Below are 16745 nucleotides of genomic sequence, written 5' to 3' on the forward strand. Positions count from 1 at the left end.
CTACCGTAATCTTATGTGCCCGCGGGCCGGTTGACGGGCTTGCTCAGCGCATTGAACGAACACCTCTGTGTCAGAAGTTACCTTGTCGGGTTGGTCTAAATTCTCCCCTACGAAATTACGGCGCCTAGTATTAGTGCAACATCTAGGGCACTACTATGTAAAGTTACACCAAGTTGTTTCTATCCATTTCTGCCACTCCCCCTCCACAAGTGTTCGAAAAAAGTTGCGCTACGCCTATTTCACGCGTCGATCCCGTGATGACACAAAAACTACCAAGGCTCCATATCTGATATGATGCGTATACAGTGATTACGCATGATTATACCGAACAACAGAAATCATTTTTTCTCCTGTTCTACGCCTTTTTCGCCATTCGCCATACGGTGACATAAAAATTGTTACAGCGCAATCACATGCAACCACACGTATGAAGGACGGAACACAAGCGCTGTGTTCCGTCCTTCATACTTGTGGTTGCATGTGATTGCGCTGTAACAATTTTTATGTCAAGTATGCACCAACTCGCCCATAAAGAAGTTTTAATGAAATCGCCATACGGTATAGGTCAAAAATATTCACAGCCTATGCCCACTTCCCCAGTCAGGCACGCGAACTCAGAAAACAGTGAAAACTCACCACGTCAAAGTTAACTGTACGCAATTAAGATGCACTATTTGTTATGTTATGCATCCTTTATTTCCGCAAAGCAAGATGCAGTATTGCGGAGGGAAAGTGAAAAAAAAAGAACAAGCTGTTCGTGGTAGCTTGTCCAGTAAAAATACCCGTAAAATAAAACGCGCAGCAGAGCGGAAACAAAGTTTTTCCAATTCCTTGTAATTCAAATACTACCATGCATAAAGATTAGACAAGACAAAATACAAAACAAGACGCACATGAAGAACTCTGCGGAACACGGAGGAGGAGGGCTAAACATTAATTATAGAACCAGCACATTATGGTGGCCGGGCTTAACCCTCCCATAAGGGGACGTCGAGGGCTTGCCTCGCCGCCGCCTCACGGGCGTGCTGGGTCTCCCAGGTTTGGTCGTCGAGGGCGGAGCTCCGCAGAGCCTCACGCAAGCTCGACGAGAGGGTCATCGTGTTAATGTGTGTGTATTGTGCTGGGCACTCCCGCAGCATAATTGGAAGTGTAGCCGGGTGAGTGCCACAGCACCGACAGTTAGGGGTAGTGTAAACGTCTGGGAATATAAGGTGGAGGTGGGAAGGTGAAGGGTACGTGTTTGTTTGTAGCAGACGCAGGGCGGTAGCCTGCGCCCGGCTGAATTTGGGGTGAGGTGGGGGAAAGGTTCAGTGACTGAGGTAAGAGGCCTTAACGAGATCATTACAAGTGGTCAGATTGTCCCTCGTGTCCAACTCATCTCCAGTGACTCCGGCACGGATGACTAGGCCTCGCGCAATGGAGTGGGCGACTTCGTTGAGGTTGAGGAGATGTGGGTGGACAGGGCCCGCATGGGCCGCGATCCATGTCAGGGAGATCGTGCTGTCTTTAGAGTGTGGTGCCTGGCAAAGGATGCGAAGAGGTGAGGAGAAATACGGCTTTTGCTGAAGTTAGTAATGGCTCAGCGAGGGTGACACACGATGGTGTGGCAGGCGGTATGTACAGTGGCCAGGGCGGCGGCCACTTCTTGAGCCGTCTTGGCAGTGGGAGTAGTGACACTGGAGGCGTGGTGTAGGACTCCATCGCGTGTGGCGACCGCCACAAATCGTGTGCCATGAGTATATCAGGCTGCATCAACAAATGCGACGCCAGGTATGTGAGCAATGGCTTTTATGGTAGCTCCGGCCCGAGCTTGGGGCCGGGCCGTGTTATATTCAGGGTGCATGTTTCAAGGGTAGGGTCTGTGTAGATCCAGCTACGCATCTCAATCGGAATCGATTATTTGGGGCCCTGTTGCTGATGGTAAGTGAAGCCAAGCGTGGATAGAATGAAGCGTCCTGTTTCACTAAGGGTGAGCCGTTCATACTGAGAGCGTTGTTGGGCTTCAATGAGTTCGGCAAGGATCTTTTGAACTCCCAGTTGGTTGAAGGTTTCAGTGCTGGTATCATGAGGGAGGTCAAGTGCTTGCTTGTAGACCCCTTGTATGAGGGTGTCGAGCTTGGTTTGCTAAGCCCGGTACCAGTTGAGGTAGGCAGCAACGTAGGTAATGTGACATATGACAAAGGGCTGCACGAGGCGGAGACGGCTTCTTTTTTCTTTGAGTCCCCCTCGTCGGTTGGAGATACGTGTAAGGAGGAGTAGGTGTTTTGGGATTTGGCACAGATTTTGTTGAGAGCCTAGGCGTTGGAGCCGTTGGTTGAGATGGTGAGACCGAGGACCCGGATACTAGGAACGTGTGGGATAGGACTTCCATCTTGAAGACGTAGGGTGACTGCGTCACAGGGTCGGTGATCAGACTGGTGCCGAGCAAAACAGGTTTCTTTAATAGCTTGATACTGCCCTTTTACGAAAAGAGTTGAAGACGACTGCCCGCCGATCGTTCTGCTAGCATGGGCTACTCGATGTTGCTGCATATAATGGATTTGTTTGCGTATAATAAACAATTTTACGCTGAAGTGTATCAATGTCGAGCATGTTCGGCACGTATACGACATCCTTGTACCGGCTCTTCTTCGCTGAGGGCTCATCCCAGTGCCATCTTATGCTGCGCGTTCCAAGCCACCACGATTTTCGAACAGCCATTGCTAGCTAAGGGAACGGTATCGTACCAATCGCAGACATCGGTACCACTCGCCTTACCAGGTTATCTACTTTCAGTGCTCTAGCTTGGCCCTACCGAAATCCTCTCCCCTTCTGTGGGCTGTTGTGTGCTGCTGCGGGCTGAATGAAGAAAGCGTTTCATTGGGCTCTTTAACAACACTGTGTGTAACCACCGGGTTCTTATGTCAGTGGTTACGTAAATTCGACGTCAGTAACTTGGAATACAACATAATTAGAATACTTTACCGTTGTACGACCCCTAGGCCATAAAAAATTCAGTATCATTCCACTCGGTGAAGGTGGATGACCTGCGAAACTGTTTATGTGAGCCCCTTAATGGCGAACTGTCCATTTCTGTGCATACGCCGTGGTTGCTCAGTGGCTATGGTGTTGGGCTGCTAAGCATGATGTTGCGGGATCGAATCCCGGCCACGGCGGCCGCATTTCGATGGGACCGAAATGCGAAAACACCTGTGTGCTTAAATTTAGGTGCACGTTAAAGAACCCCAGGTGGTCTAAATTTCCGGAGTCCTCCACTACGGCGTACCTCATAACCAGAAAGTGCTTTTGGCACGTAAAACCCCATAATTATTTTATCATTTCTGTGCGTCAAACGCCGTATGCACATAACTGGAAGCCGAGGCGCGAATACTCACTCATCCGCGATGTTGAGCCTCGGAAGATGATGAGGCACTGGAAAATATACATACCCTTGCATTGTTGCAAAGCGCAGAACGACACCTTTTACTAACGAATTCCGGCACGTAGTACAGACGCGCCTCACCGCACTCCGAGGGCACAAACTACTTCACCGTAGCCGAGGCGATCGTTCGTTGATCGACGTCCCGCAGTCAGTAATGGCTGTGAGGCCACACAGAACTGGATCCTCACAAACTGCCTTTGAAAGTTAGCCGTTCTTTCGGTGAAACGTTCCAAGCTTGGCGGACTGAGGCCATATGGACAGTTCCCATTTCTTTCCGCTTTGCGGTCCTGGTGGACAGTACGCTTACGGCTCCGTCACCACGGAATAGCGCAAAGAAAGGGAAGGAGATAAGCGCTTAAAACGCCGACAAAGAGGGTGGGGCGAACGTAGACGTCGCCGACGCGGGTCAAAGTGTAGTATCTGTCGTAATCAGCCTAATATCTAATACGAATTGTATTTACACCCAAGATATTAAACTTAGTTCTGCAAGTTGACGGAGTGCTTAAAGCTCGCGTCACGTCCGCCGCGGGTCGGTGCGCTATTGCACTATCTTCTGGATCGGCCCACGTATGGGCAGAAATTCCCTATCCACAACGTTTGATAGACGCCCTAAATTTTTTTCAAGAACCTAGCCATATACGGCTTCGCTGTAAAAAGATGGATGGGCGTGAATTGTGCAAGTTTCCTGGAGCGAATCTGTGCAAAAGTTACGTTCAGTAGTACTTCGTTGCACATATTGTACTGCACATACACACAGAGAACATGCCGACCATTGTATTGTCACCTTATTGTGAGGCGCTTAGTCTGGGGACGATCAAAAAAAGGAGCACTCGCCTAAGATTGGTAGAAAAACAAACCTAATTACAGTTAATGATTTGGGGCCACTACGGCCGGGTCTCTTGTTCTGAGTGAAGGGGTGCCCCGAAAACTCCAGTTTCTTATGCGTTAGATGGTGCACATATATATACATATAAATATATATATATATATATTGTTGCGTGTGGAAAGACACAGACGAGAGATGCTATTTACACGCTATTTACACTGGAGCCAGGCAGCCAGGCTGACACTCGCTCGTGCCAAGGGCACCGACGAACTTCGTCGTTCTCGCGGCGGCTCGTCTCTTGATCATCGCTCAATCATATCGTAATATTACCCCCCGGCGGCAAAAGCACCGTCACGGTGCTGTTAAATATCCAAGGTGCGTGGAGAGTTGTAGGGCCTCAGTCGGGCAACGTGGACAATGTCACTGGTTGTCACAGCGGAGGACGTCGTGGGCGTGTCTAGAATGATTTCATAGGTGACATCGGTCACCTTGCGTATCACGCGATATGGGCCTGTGTAACAGGAAAGCAGTTTTTCACAAAGGCCGACTTTACGCGATGGTGACCAAAGCAACACGAGGGCGCCGGGCACAAAATGGACATCACAGTGACGGAGGTCGTAGCGTTGTTTCTGCTTGTCTTGAGACACTTGTAGACGAGCGCGCGCAAGTTGGCGAGCATGGTCAGCATGGGCGATTGCATCACGGGCATAATCGCTAGTTGAAGCTGTGGCGGACGGAAGCACAGTGTCCAGTGGTAGCGTCGGTTCGCGGTCATACAAGAGGTAAAACGGAGAAAAGCCAGCAGTTTCGAGACGGGAAGAGTTATATGCAAAGGTAATGTAAGGTAGAGCCAGGTCCCAGTCACGGTGGTCGTCTGAAACGTATTTCCATAGCATGTCTGTAAGGGTGCGGTTCAAACGCTCAGTGAGGCCGTTCGTTTGGGGGTGGTAGGAGGTGGTAAATTTATGCTGTATTGAGCAGGCACGCATGATGTCGTCAATGACTTTGGCCAAAAAGGTGCGGCCGCGGTCTGTAAGCAATTGACGCGGAGCACCATGCATGAATATGATATCATGTAGCAGGAAGTCCGCAACATCAGTTGCACAACTGGTCGGAAGAGCACGGGTTACGGCGTAGCGGGTCGCGTAGTCCACCGCGACTGCAACCCACTTGTTTCCTGGTGTAGATTCCGGAAATGGGCCTAGAAGGTTCAAGCCGACACGATGGAAGGGCTCGGCAGGGATGTCGAGCGGCTGCAGGTAACCAGCGGGGAGCTGGGAAGGCTTCTTGCGTCGTTGGCAAAGTTCACAAGCGGCAACGTAACGTCGTACGGAACCGGCAAGGCCCGGCCAGAAAAACCGGCGACGTACACGGTCATAGATTCGAGATACGCCGAGGTGTCCTGCCGTTGGTCCGTCGTGAAGCTCTTCTAGAACGGTGGAGCGGAGGTGTTTAGGTACTACAAGCAGGAGCTCAGAGCCGTCTGGATGAAGGTTACGACGGTACAGAGTACCGTCGTGGAGGACGAAGAGGTGTAGAGTAGCATCGGCCGGAGAGTGTTCAAAACGGTCGATGAGTGCTCTGATGTAGGCGTCACGGCGTTGCTCGTCAGCGAAATGAAGCAGCTGGGATACAGATAATACGCAAGAAGCACTGGCAATATTGGAGGAGTCAGAGTCGTCAACAGGGTAACGCGACAAACTGTCAGCGTCTTGGTGCAGGCGGCCAGACTTGTACACCACGGAATATGAAAATTCCTGTAGCCTCAAAGCCCATCGACCAAGCCGGCCTGTAGGATCATTTAGCGATGAGAGCCAGCAAAGAGCATGATGGTCAGTGACTACAGAAAAAGGGCAACCGTAAAGGTAAGGGCGGAACTTTGCAACCGCCCAGACAACAGCAAGGCATTCGCGTTCCGTAATGGAATAGTTGCGCTCCGATGGTGCTAGGAGGCGGCTCGCATAAGCAATAACGCGATCCTTGCCACGCTGACGCTGGGCTAAGACGGCACCTACGCCATGACCGCTGGCATCTGTACGTAATTCTGTAGGGGCATCAGGGTCGAAGTGGGTGAGAATGGGTGGTGAGGTTAGAAGAGTGTCGAGACGAGAGAAGGCGGCGGCTTCTGCAGTACCCCACGAGAATTGTACGCCTTTCTTCAAAAGATTAGTTAGGGGCCTAGCAACTGTCGCAAAATCTGGAACAAAACGACGAAAGTACGAGCACAGCCCTACAAAACTTCGAACGTCTGCGGCTGTCTTCGGAACCGGAAACTCTCGGACTGCGCGAGTTTTGTCGGGATCAGGCTGTACTCCGGAAGCGTCAACTAGATAGCCCAGAAGAGTAATTTCTCGGTGGCCAAAACGACATTTGGATGAGTTAAGTTGCAGCTTCGCCTGTCCAAATACATCAAGTGTAGTTGTGAGGCGCTCAAGGTGAGTGTCGAAAGTTGGCGAGAAGACGATGACGTCGTCGAGGTAGCAGAGGCATGTGGACCATTTGAAACCTTGGAACAAGGAGTCCATCATAAGCTCAAAGATGGCAGGGGCGTTGCATAATCCAAACGGCATTACTTTAAATTGGTATAGGCCATCAGGTGTGATGAACGCGGTTTTTTCTTTGTCCATATCGTCAACAGCAATCTGCCAATACCCTGAACGAAGATCAATAGACGAGAAATATCTGGAACCGTGTAGGCAGTCAAGGGCGTCGTCTATACCTGGGAGCGGGTAGACGCCCTTTTTTGTAATGCTGTTCAGGTGACGGTAATCAACACAGAAGCGCCACGTGCCGTCCTTCTTCTTAACCAACACCACAGGCGACGCCCAGGGACTCGATGAAGGCTCAATGATGTTTTTATCGAGCATTTTGTTCACTTCATTTTGAATTGCTCGGTGTTCCGACACAGAAACTCGATACGGTCGTCGGTGAATAGACACAGCATCGCCAGTAAGAATGCGATGCTTGACCGCGAGCGTCTGGCCTAAAGGGCGATCGTCGAAATCGAAAATATCGCGGTAGGACGATAATACTTCGCAAAGGTCTTCAGCCTGCGTAGGGGACAGGTCCGTCGCAACCATTTCCTTTATGTTGGGATCGACGCCCGAGGCTGGCGCGATGGGCATGCTACGGTCGCGAGAACCATCGGTCGATAACGCTGCCACGTATTGGTCGCCGAGACAATCAATGGTGGCAAGGCAAATACCTTGCGGTAGAATTTGCTTTGCCAATCCAAAGTTACTGACAGGCATGCGAGTGTGGTTCGCAGTAATAGTAACTATACTGTGAGGCACGGTGACGTCATACTGTATTGGGATGTCGGGCAGAGGAGTGACGAGGTACTCGCCATCAGGAACTGGTGGGAAAGACAACAGTTCAATGTAGGCTATGGACTTTGGCGGCAGGCGAAGAAAGCCGGTGGAGCGTAAGCGGCAGTGGGGTGCGTCAGAAGGTTCTGGGAGCATCGGCAACTCGAGGCGAAGGGTACTGGAAGAGCAGTCAATAAGGGCAGAATGGGCGGAGAGAAAATCGAGGCCGAGAATAAGGTCGTGGGGGTAATGAGCAATTACGGTGAAGAGGACAGGAGTGTGGCGGCCGGCGATGCTGACACGTGCCGTACACATGCCGATGATAGGCACAGTACCGCCATCCGTAACGCGGACGACGCGTGCCGACGCTGGGGTGAGGAGCTTGTTCAGTCGTCGTAGGAAGGCAGCACTCATAATAGAAAGATGTGCTCCTGTATCGATGAGTGCCGTGACAGGATAGCCGTCAACGTCAACGTCAAGAAGGTTTCGGTTAGTAGGTAACGTGAGCAGAGGACTTGAGGGCAGGGTCGACAACGCAGCTTCACCTCCAGAAGCTGCAGTGCCTAGTTTTCCGGCTGGGTGCGGGAGGCGATAGGCGGCGAAGAAAAGCGGCGGGGTTGGGGCGAACGAGACTGGTGGCGCCGAGATGAGGGCGAGCGGCTGTAGCGAAGGTTCGGAGCAGGGACATCAGCGGTAGTAGGTTCATGGCGGGTGGCATAGGGTACAGAAGGTCCAAAGGTGCGGGAATAAGTGGGGGCGTAAGTCCGAGGAGGTGGTGGCCATCGGTTGCGGCAGTGACGGGCGACATGGCCGATGCGACAGCAGTGGAAGCAGATCGGCCTATCATCAGGTGTACGCCATTCGGACGGGTTGCGGCGAGATGTGGCAGAAAAGGACTGCCGGGGACGAGGAGGGCCGCTAGATAACTGGGGAACGCTGGGTAGAGACGTGGAACACACGGTGTTCAGACCCACGTTTTCAAATTCCTGTCTGACGACAGCCTGAATCATCGCAATGGTGGTTGCTGGCGGATCGGGAGGCGGCGTGGAGAAGGCTGGCGAACAGGCAGCCTCGAGTTCGCGGCGAACAATACGGGTGACGTCGTCACAGGTGGTGGTCTGACGCGGTCGACCCTCACACGTCGACGTAGCAGCAGTGTTGGGTAGGCGCGCAATGTGGTGTGAGATACGGCGGCTCTTAGCCTGTTCAAGGCGACGGCATTCTTTTATAATGGCGTCGATAGTCGACACGTTGCCGAAAACAAGCAAATTTAAAGCGTCGTCGGCGATGCCTTTTAGCACATGTGCCACTTTATCTGCTTCGGACATAGCATCGTCAGCTTTGCGGCAGAGAGCCAAGACGTCGAGGATGTAGGAAACGTATGGCTCTGTAGGTGACTGAACACGAGACGCAAGAGCCTTTCTCGCGGCAACTTTGCGCCCAATGGGGTCGCCGAACAGTTCCGGTAGTTCTTCTTTGAAACTGTCCCAACTGGTTATTTCGTCATCATGTGTTTGGTGCCACACGCGTGGGGTGCCGCCGAGATAAAAGATGACATTGGCGAGCACAATCGTTGGGTCCCACCTGTTATTAGCGCTGGCATGTTCATAGAGCTTGATCCAGTCGTCGACATCCTATCCCTCCAGGCCAGAGAACACACCTGGGTCACGATATGGGGCAACCGTGACGATTGGAGCAGTCAGACAAGCCGAAGCCGTAGCGGAGGCGGGCTCGTCACCGGGAGGCATGGTGACAAGCTCGGTAAGCCGACCACTTCGGAGTTCCGTGGTGAGGACGGGGATCGCTGACCTCCACCATAAATGTTACGTGTGGAAAGACACAGACGAGAGATGCTATTTACATGCTATTTACACTGGAGCCAGGCAGCCAGGCTGACACTCGCTCGTGCCAAGGGCACCGACCAACTTCTTCGTCGTTCTCGCGGTGGCTCGTCTCTTGAGCATCGCTCAATCATATCGTAATCATATATATATATATATATATATATATATATATATATATATATATATATATATATATATATATATATATATATATATCGGAGAGATTACCCCACTTCCAGTTGATCGGGTTTGTTGTTCATTGAACTTATAATGACCCTAATAGGGGACTTAAAGATTGACATTTCTCTGTCATGATTACACCAGAATAATAGCAGTGATTGACTCTAGTAGACATGTGATGATCCGCGAAGGCATTCTAGCTTGCCTTGCCTTTCCTGACATTGCTCTTGGAGCTGCCAATGCTTCCGTTTTCGTTTCTACATTTGTCTTTGCAGGGTGAATCAAACTGTTTGCAAGGTGTCTTGTAGCCCACCCTATCAATTCTACAGGGCCTTTTTTTAGAATACAGGTTTTTTTTATTATAAAAAGGCTATAAGTGTTCTTTGCAGAGGCATTATTAAGCGAGATAGAGACACTGTGCTGTAATAACGTGAGCATCAGAAGGCTCGCTACCAAAATTTTATTGCCTAGACATTTTATTAGTGCCTTAAGGAGAGCTGTTTAAATGACAAATTTAGAGGCAGCCACAATTTGACCTATCATCATTTTTAGGGATCTTGAAAATCGCACCTAATTCGACCTATTTATCATCGAATTTGAACCACAAATTCAGGCAATATCGAGACCGAGCATTGCGACAACCTAGAAAATGCGGTCCCGCTATGATAACAGAGCAATACGTCTCGTGATGAGAAGCTTGGGGAAATTTAAAACCGAGCGTCTCGGCACGCTATGATACGGCACGCTATGCCTGGCAACCGAGTGCCGCTGGGTGTCGCTTCAAGATCATGATGCGACACGATCCTGACCCACCTTAAATCTTAAGCGTCTTTGCCGTCCCACGCGCAGCCGGACGCACTCAGCCTCTATATTGTCTTGATTAGGCCTTCAGTTTCGATTATGGATAACTCAAGTTACACGCGATCTTTTTTGTTTCTAAATAACTGGTATGCCATAAATTGTCACGCCCTCCAAGCTGTCCCTATAAAGAACTGCTGTCAAAAGTAAATAATAGAAAAGTTAACACGTTTATATTTTATTTGTCTTTTCAGAGTAACTTAAGCAAAGGCAAAGTATTTTCGCCTCACCGTAAAGCTCGTATGTGAATACGATAGGTGTCTGACGGTCACAGCCTTTCTATAAGAAATCTGTGTTGTCTAAAAAAACACCCAGTATATTCGTTATTCTTTCGACCTTAGGCAAATGTTTGTTTTATTTTGACCACGTACCACCGTCTCCCGACAGCTTCAGTTCGAGCATTGGACCACCCTGGGGTGAGGATGCCATTGATCCTTCTGGGGCTTGTGCAGCTGCCTGAAAATTGCCTCGACGAGCTTCGACGTAAATGTCGTCCCGATCGGTCAGTGATGAATGATGGAGTTTCGAGCCAAAGCGTCCCATTGCGGATAAAAAAAACTGGGCAAGCTCATATATTGTGCCGTGTCGTAGCTATTTCGTTTCGGCATAACGCATCAAATAATCAGCTGGGAACACGATGCAAACACGATGCACCGGTTTCTAGAGGAATTTAAGAGAGCCGGTTCAAGAGTGCACATTCCCTCTTAGTAAAACGGCGTCCAGGATTCATACATAGGTTTCAGTATACCTGCAGGTTTCAATGATTGCCAATTCTAGGGCGGGCATTCGGCGCTTTTTTTACACAGTGCCTCACACAAGCTGGTGGTCTAGGCCATTAGCACAGTAGGCACAGTCTATCTATTGTTTTTGTGAAGCTCAAGTGAATGGGTGTGAGCTCGACATGACAGGTATTATAGTATATCTTCGTGTAGGGCTTCCAGTACAACTATAACATGATGTTTGTCCTTGTCACATCAATTTCTCACGTTTTAGATGCCTTCTTGCAAGTTAAATAACAACAAGCCTCGAGACGACATGCCTCGATAAATGTAACGCAGCGAGGACACGGTCCGATTGTATAGATGATCCATGATAAGGCTCAATATTTCACAGAATTGCTATCTCGCTTGATTTCGCCAAGACAACTAGTACAAGCTTTCACACTTGCTCTATAAGAAGCCTACAGCCCCATAAACATGTCGGCTTTTTGTAACTGCACCAAATAAATATATTAAACCCAGATCAATCTTGGTGACATCCTTTTATTATTCTAGTGTCCAGATTGGTAACCTTTGTATATGGAGTAAGTTGAGGAGCTCGTTTCGTAAGAAACGAAGCTACGGTAATTAACTTTTTCAATTATTGATCGCAGGTGGCTAAACCAAGTCAGTAGTTCGCATCCAGGCCTGGAGATTATGTAGATGTGTGAAGACATTTTTATTAAACATACTTCTATAAGACCCAAGCAAACAAATATTTTGCAAATAAACTCTTTGAAAGCATAACTGAAGCAGAAAAAAATCACAGCCCCTTTCAGTCCGTGGTCGAACAGCCAAGCTGTGTTAGTTACGCCCAGTGTTACACCAGGCAAGTCACACTTCGCAAGCAGTACATATTGTAAATCTTTGGTTGCACCTTTCTTTCACCTCATTTTCGCTTTTGCGGTAGGCAGCTTCTTCCTCAGGAGTACGCACTACTCGTGGTCTTCCCATAGTTGCAGCTAAGATGAAGTGTGCGGCACCACTAATCCAAAGCTTCACATACTGGGCACAAGGCCCACCACTGGATATGCAGGTGCTGCAATCGTTTTCATGAGTGCTTGGATTGGCCTGACGATTGCCGTGGCTGCCGGCACTTTAAAAAATATGTATTCTTTTTTAAATTGTGCCCATTCAGGAACCCTTGTGCAGTGCCGTGAAGGTCAGAAGGAGTATGTCCTGAATTCCTGGACATGGCCTGTCCTCATTAAAATGAACCTGCCCACTCGTGCCCACATAAGTCGAATTTTTTGTACCTGTAATAAGCCAACCTGCTTCTTCACTTTTTTCCAGGATAGATACCCTGCGCCTTGGAGACCACCAACATGCCAGGTCGCAGACCCTACCGTCAAGTCATCGACGGTGTGCCGAGGTGCCCCCTGGTCGTTCCAGCAGTATTTCGTAAAAGCCTCTCTTTCTGCGCTGCCAAGGGTGACGTCGTGGAGTGCACGTATCCCAAAAGTGGGTCCCATTGGGTTGAGTACATAACGCAGTTAATCATCAACGGTGGAAAGCCGATCGGCTCTTGCGATGAGTTCACCCGCAACTTCCGGATAATCGGGTATGTGGATACTGATGGCTGGGAGTCGCCTCTACCCGTGCGACTGTTCATGACGCACCATCCACTCAGCCCAGAGACGATGAACCAGGAGGCCAAGTACATCTACATCGCTCGAAACCCATGGGATGTCTGCGTCTCGCAGTTTCGCATGTCCACAGATCTCAGCAGCTACAAGTTCGAGGACGGCACATTCGAAGAGTTCTTCGAACCCTTCATCGAGGGAGACTTGGGCTTTGGGAGCTACTTTGATCATGTGGCGTCAGCGTACGCGATGAGGGACCAACCGAACTTGTTCTTCGTCACTTACGAAGAGCTAAAGAAAGATACTAGAGGCACAGTTTTGAGATTGGCTAGCTTTCTCGGCGACAAATACGAGAGGGCTCTGCTGGAAAACTCGCAAATGCTACAAAATATCGTTCAGTGGTCCGAACCAGAACACACAAGGAAAGTCATCGTGTTTAATCTCAGAGAAAACGAGACACCTGAATGGAACGATTTCATTGTTAAGCTTAATACGACGAGCAAGGAAGGCTACAGTGGAGACAAAACAAAGTATGCGTTGGTAAAAGAAGCCAAAGTCGGAAGCTGGAAAGAATACTTCACGCCTGACTTGCTTGCCCGTTTGGAGAAGAAAATACGGGAAGAAGAGTACAAGGCACCTTTTATGGAGGTTTGGGAAGACATTCGAAAGGAAGCGATCATGTTATACCGTGGATCTTCGGAGTACCAGGACTTCTCCGTAGCTTAGTCTCATACTCGAATCTTCTCTTTCAAACGCGATGAGCGCGAAATGTACGGTGTTAGGTGCGTAAGCATCTTTATTTTATTCTGTTCTTGATCCAGAAAGCGTCTGCTATAGGCCGGCCGGATCGGCGCTGCGCAAGCAAGCTCCGCAGGAATTTCGCCACCGCAACACTCCACACAGATCATGCGCAGGGTAAGGAAAAGTGTGGAGACTGAGCTGCAGAAGAGCCGACCCCCCAACAGAGCGGAACCAAGATCGGTAAAGATGTCTTCCGAGTCTAAGTTGGTATCCCATCTCCTGCACCAGGCAATTCGGGTCAACGTCTATCAATGCGTTTCTTTCATGGATGTTCTTTTCAAATAACAGCGACCAGTTTGCGGTGCCACAGTTTGCATCTGAAGCTGCGGCTCACTTTCTCAACGAAGCGATACCAAAACAAAAATAAGTACTACCTACTCTTTGCATGGTGCCTCAACGATCGCAGTGTCAGCTTTCTCTACAGTAATTTTGGTAATAAACTCGTTGACTTGGCGTCTGGGTGGAGTCTCATTAGGATTTGACGGGTGCCCTTCTGACGTGTCGTGATGTAAAGATGACTTCACCTGCGGTTTGTCGGAGCATCGAAGCGGCTACGAAGTCGATGACGGCTCAGCGACAAGTGGAGAAGGGCACTCTTATAATAACTTCCTTCTAATGAAAGAAACACCAAAACGGTAATATGCAGTTCTGCTGAGGGAGAGCATTCGTTACTCAGAACGCAGGACTTCGTTGCGAGAGTTATCCAATCGACAGGAAGTGGAATGATGAGTTAAGACGCTATGCATCACTGCTGGAGAAGCTGGGCTCACTGCTTCGAACGCGAATACCCTTTGCTTGCCGTAATAAAATTCAAAGCGACGTGTATCACGTCATCTGTGGTGCCAGCCGTCGTTTTATGCTCAACGTGGAGCTAGCGCAGCAGGGTATGTACAGGGCAATAACTTTAAAATTTTGCATAACTTTTAAAATTGTCTCTGGAAGATAGCTCAATTTTAGTCCGTGAGCCGCATTATTCAACAAGGCGAACATTACTTCCTCAAGAAATCGAAACACATAATGAATTAATTGTCGAAAACTCTCGAAATAACTGTGCCTGGTGTAACTGCTGCAACTTATATTGTAGTTGGTGAACATCGAATATATATTCACTTAGGACGAATTTGAAGGATGACATAGCTTTCGAGAAATGCAGCATCAAACTGCCGGTAAGCATGCAATGTTATTTCACACATTTTTTAAAAGAAAACGCTATTTGATGCATCGAAGCCAAAAGCAACTGTAACGCCGCCGTATTTCATCGCAAACTTCGGCAATGGTGTCATATATATATATATATATATATATATATATATATATATATATATATATATATATATGCTCTTACGCTGACGCAGTAACCATAGTTGCCAGTTTGTTTGGGCCAACACCTATGTGTTTCGTGTTCCTGGTCGTGGTACCATCGTGGTAATTGCATCCTCGTGAATCCAGCTTCGTGATCTTACTCTCGTCATGATGTCGCCGTCACGCCTTCTACCCCTAACCCAGTCGTCCAAGTTATCTAATAGCACGGGCCACTATGTATGGGCTCGTGGTCCTGATGCCCTCGCGTTCTTTGCATCGTTCTGATTACAGCTTTGTCACCTGACTGTCGTCGTGCTTTCGTCGTCGTGCCATCGTCGTCACGCGGTCGTTTTATGGTTTTCATCACTTATGTGACATCACGCCATTCTCGCCAGCCGTCGTAGCCGTGCGTAACAGAGTGGTTTACTGCAAGTCTCAGGTAATCAGGTGCCCCTCAAGTAGCCCACAATTGTCTTTGCAGCTGTTGTTCCTACAGTCTAGTCACACATTGCCGACCCAATAATACTTTGAGACAATGTTTTCTTTCAAATGCCTTTGAGCGTAGAAGCTAGTGTCTTCCGCGGTTACACGTATAGACAGAGCAGCCGTAAAACAGATGTTGCTGAGTTTCGGATTCTTGGCAGCCTTCCTAGTTCGGGCTGTCCCCATGGCCGATAAGATGTGAGTAGCGTCGAGCAAACGCAAAGCCCCTGCGAATCCCGTGAAGTATAATTGCGAGACTTCGTCTGACTTTAGCCGGAAGGCGAAAATTCATGCCAGAGTGTTGTTCCCACAGACGACATTACCGATGTTCTGGTTGTGCCCAGTAAGCTAATGTACAATCTTGCATGACAGACGTCAACAAAGCGCTTACGTAGTTTCTCGAGTATGGTATCTTGATGTCAACGGCTTTGGACACAGTGATTCTTGCTTCTGCATAAGCTAGTACGTCGCCGGCCAAGTCACACTGTCCAGCTACCCATTGAAAACTAACTGAAAAACCGTTCCTTTGGGCAAGATTCAATATATGCACGACCTCGAAGGCTGAAACATGATACCGGTCCCTTCTCGAAAAACAACCTTGGCGTGCAGTCCTGATTTTGCGTCAGAAAGAATTGACCATGTACGCGGTGTCGGCTAGAATACAAAGCGGACACCTTCCCGTACCACAACGAGTTCTGCAGCTGTTGAAGACGACTCGCGGCCCACTTTTTATTTGCAGGAGGTGCCCAGCTGAGGGATCACAAAGGTCGCAGTCGAAGCGAATAAACTCAAGGAAAACGTCTGTGTCATGTGCACGGAGCCATCGCGTATTGAGAAGACCATATTGGACGAATATTTCTGAATTCAACGAAAAGGTTCATTGTTGGAGGTAGGAACAAACGCGCGAAAGACACCCAGTGAGGAAACCACAAAAGACGTGGAGCAATATTCTAACAGTTTTTCATTTCATTTTATTACTTTAAAAACCCCAGTAAATGGGGTGTTACATAATGGGTGGCAAGAATAAAAATACATAGTCATACTAACAGGAAGTTTTTTACATTTTCTACGAACTTCGATGGGCACCGATGACAGCAACGTCGTTAGGAAGGTCTTTCCAGTCTGCAGCTGTGCGAGTAAAAAAATAATTTGACAACGTGACTGCGTGAGCGTGGAGGGGCATCCTGTAGCTGATGGCTGGCGCGGTGAGATATGCGTGTAGGGTGAAGGATATAAGGTGCGATGCGCATAGGGCTGTGAAAGAATTTGTGAAATAAAGATAGGCTGGCAATGCGACGACAGAGCAATAAGGGGCCTAATGCGGATGCAGTTTTTAATGAGGAAACGCTGATATCAAAGGAATATGACGAGTGAATTAAAC

The 16745-nt window shown here is 48.9% G+C and overlaps 1 protein-coding gene and 1 pseudogene across 1 annotated transcript; both read left to right on the forward strand.

Moving 5' to 3' along the window:
* Positions 1-3811: 3811 nt before the first annotated feature.
* LOC126524800 (U2 spliceosomal RNA) lies at positions 3812-3993 on the forward strand (annotated as a pseudogene).
* Positions 3994-12520: 8527 nt separating this feature from the next.
* On the forward strand, positions 12521-13504 carry LOC126524245 (sulfotransferase 2A8-like). The gene has a single exon (XM_050172576.1). It carries the CDS (start codon positions 12521-12523, stop codon positions 13502-13504), a length of 984 nt encoding a protein of 327 aa, XP_050028533.1.
* The last annotated feature ends 3241 nt before the right edge of the window (positions 13505-16745 follow it).

Source organism: Dermacentor andersoni, chromosome 3 (genome assembly GCF_023375885.2).
Source record: "Dermacentor andersoni chromosome 3, qqDerAnde1_hic_scaffold, whole genome shotgun sequence".
Classification (NCBI taxonomy): domain Eukaryota; kingdom Metazoa; phylum Arthropoda; class Arachnida; order Ixodida; family Ixodidae; genus Dermacentor; species Dermacentor andersoni.

Coding starts and splice junctions, on each gene's coding strand:
- LOC126524245 (XM_050172576.1), top strand. CDS start 12,521: ATGCCAGGTCGCAGACCCTACCGTCAAGTCATCGACGGTGTGCCGAGG.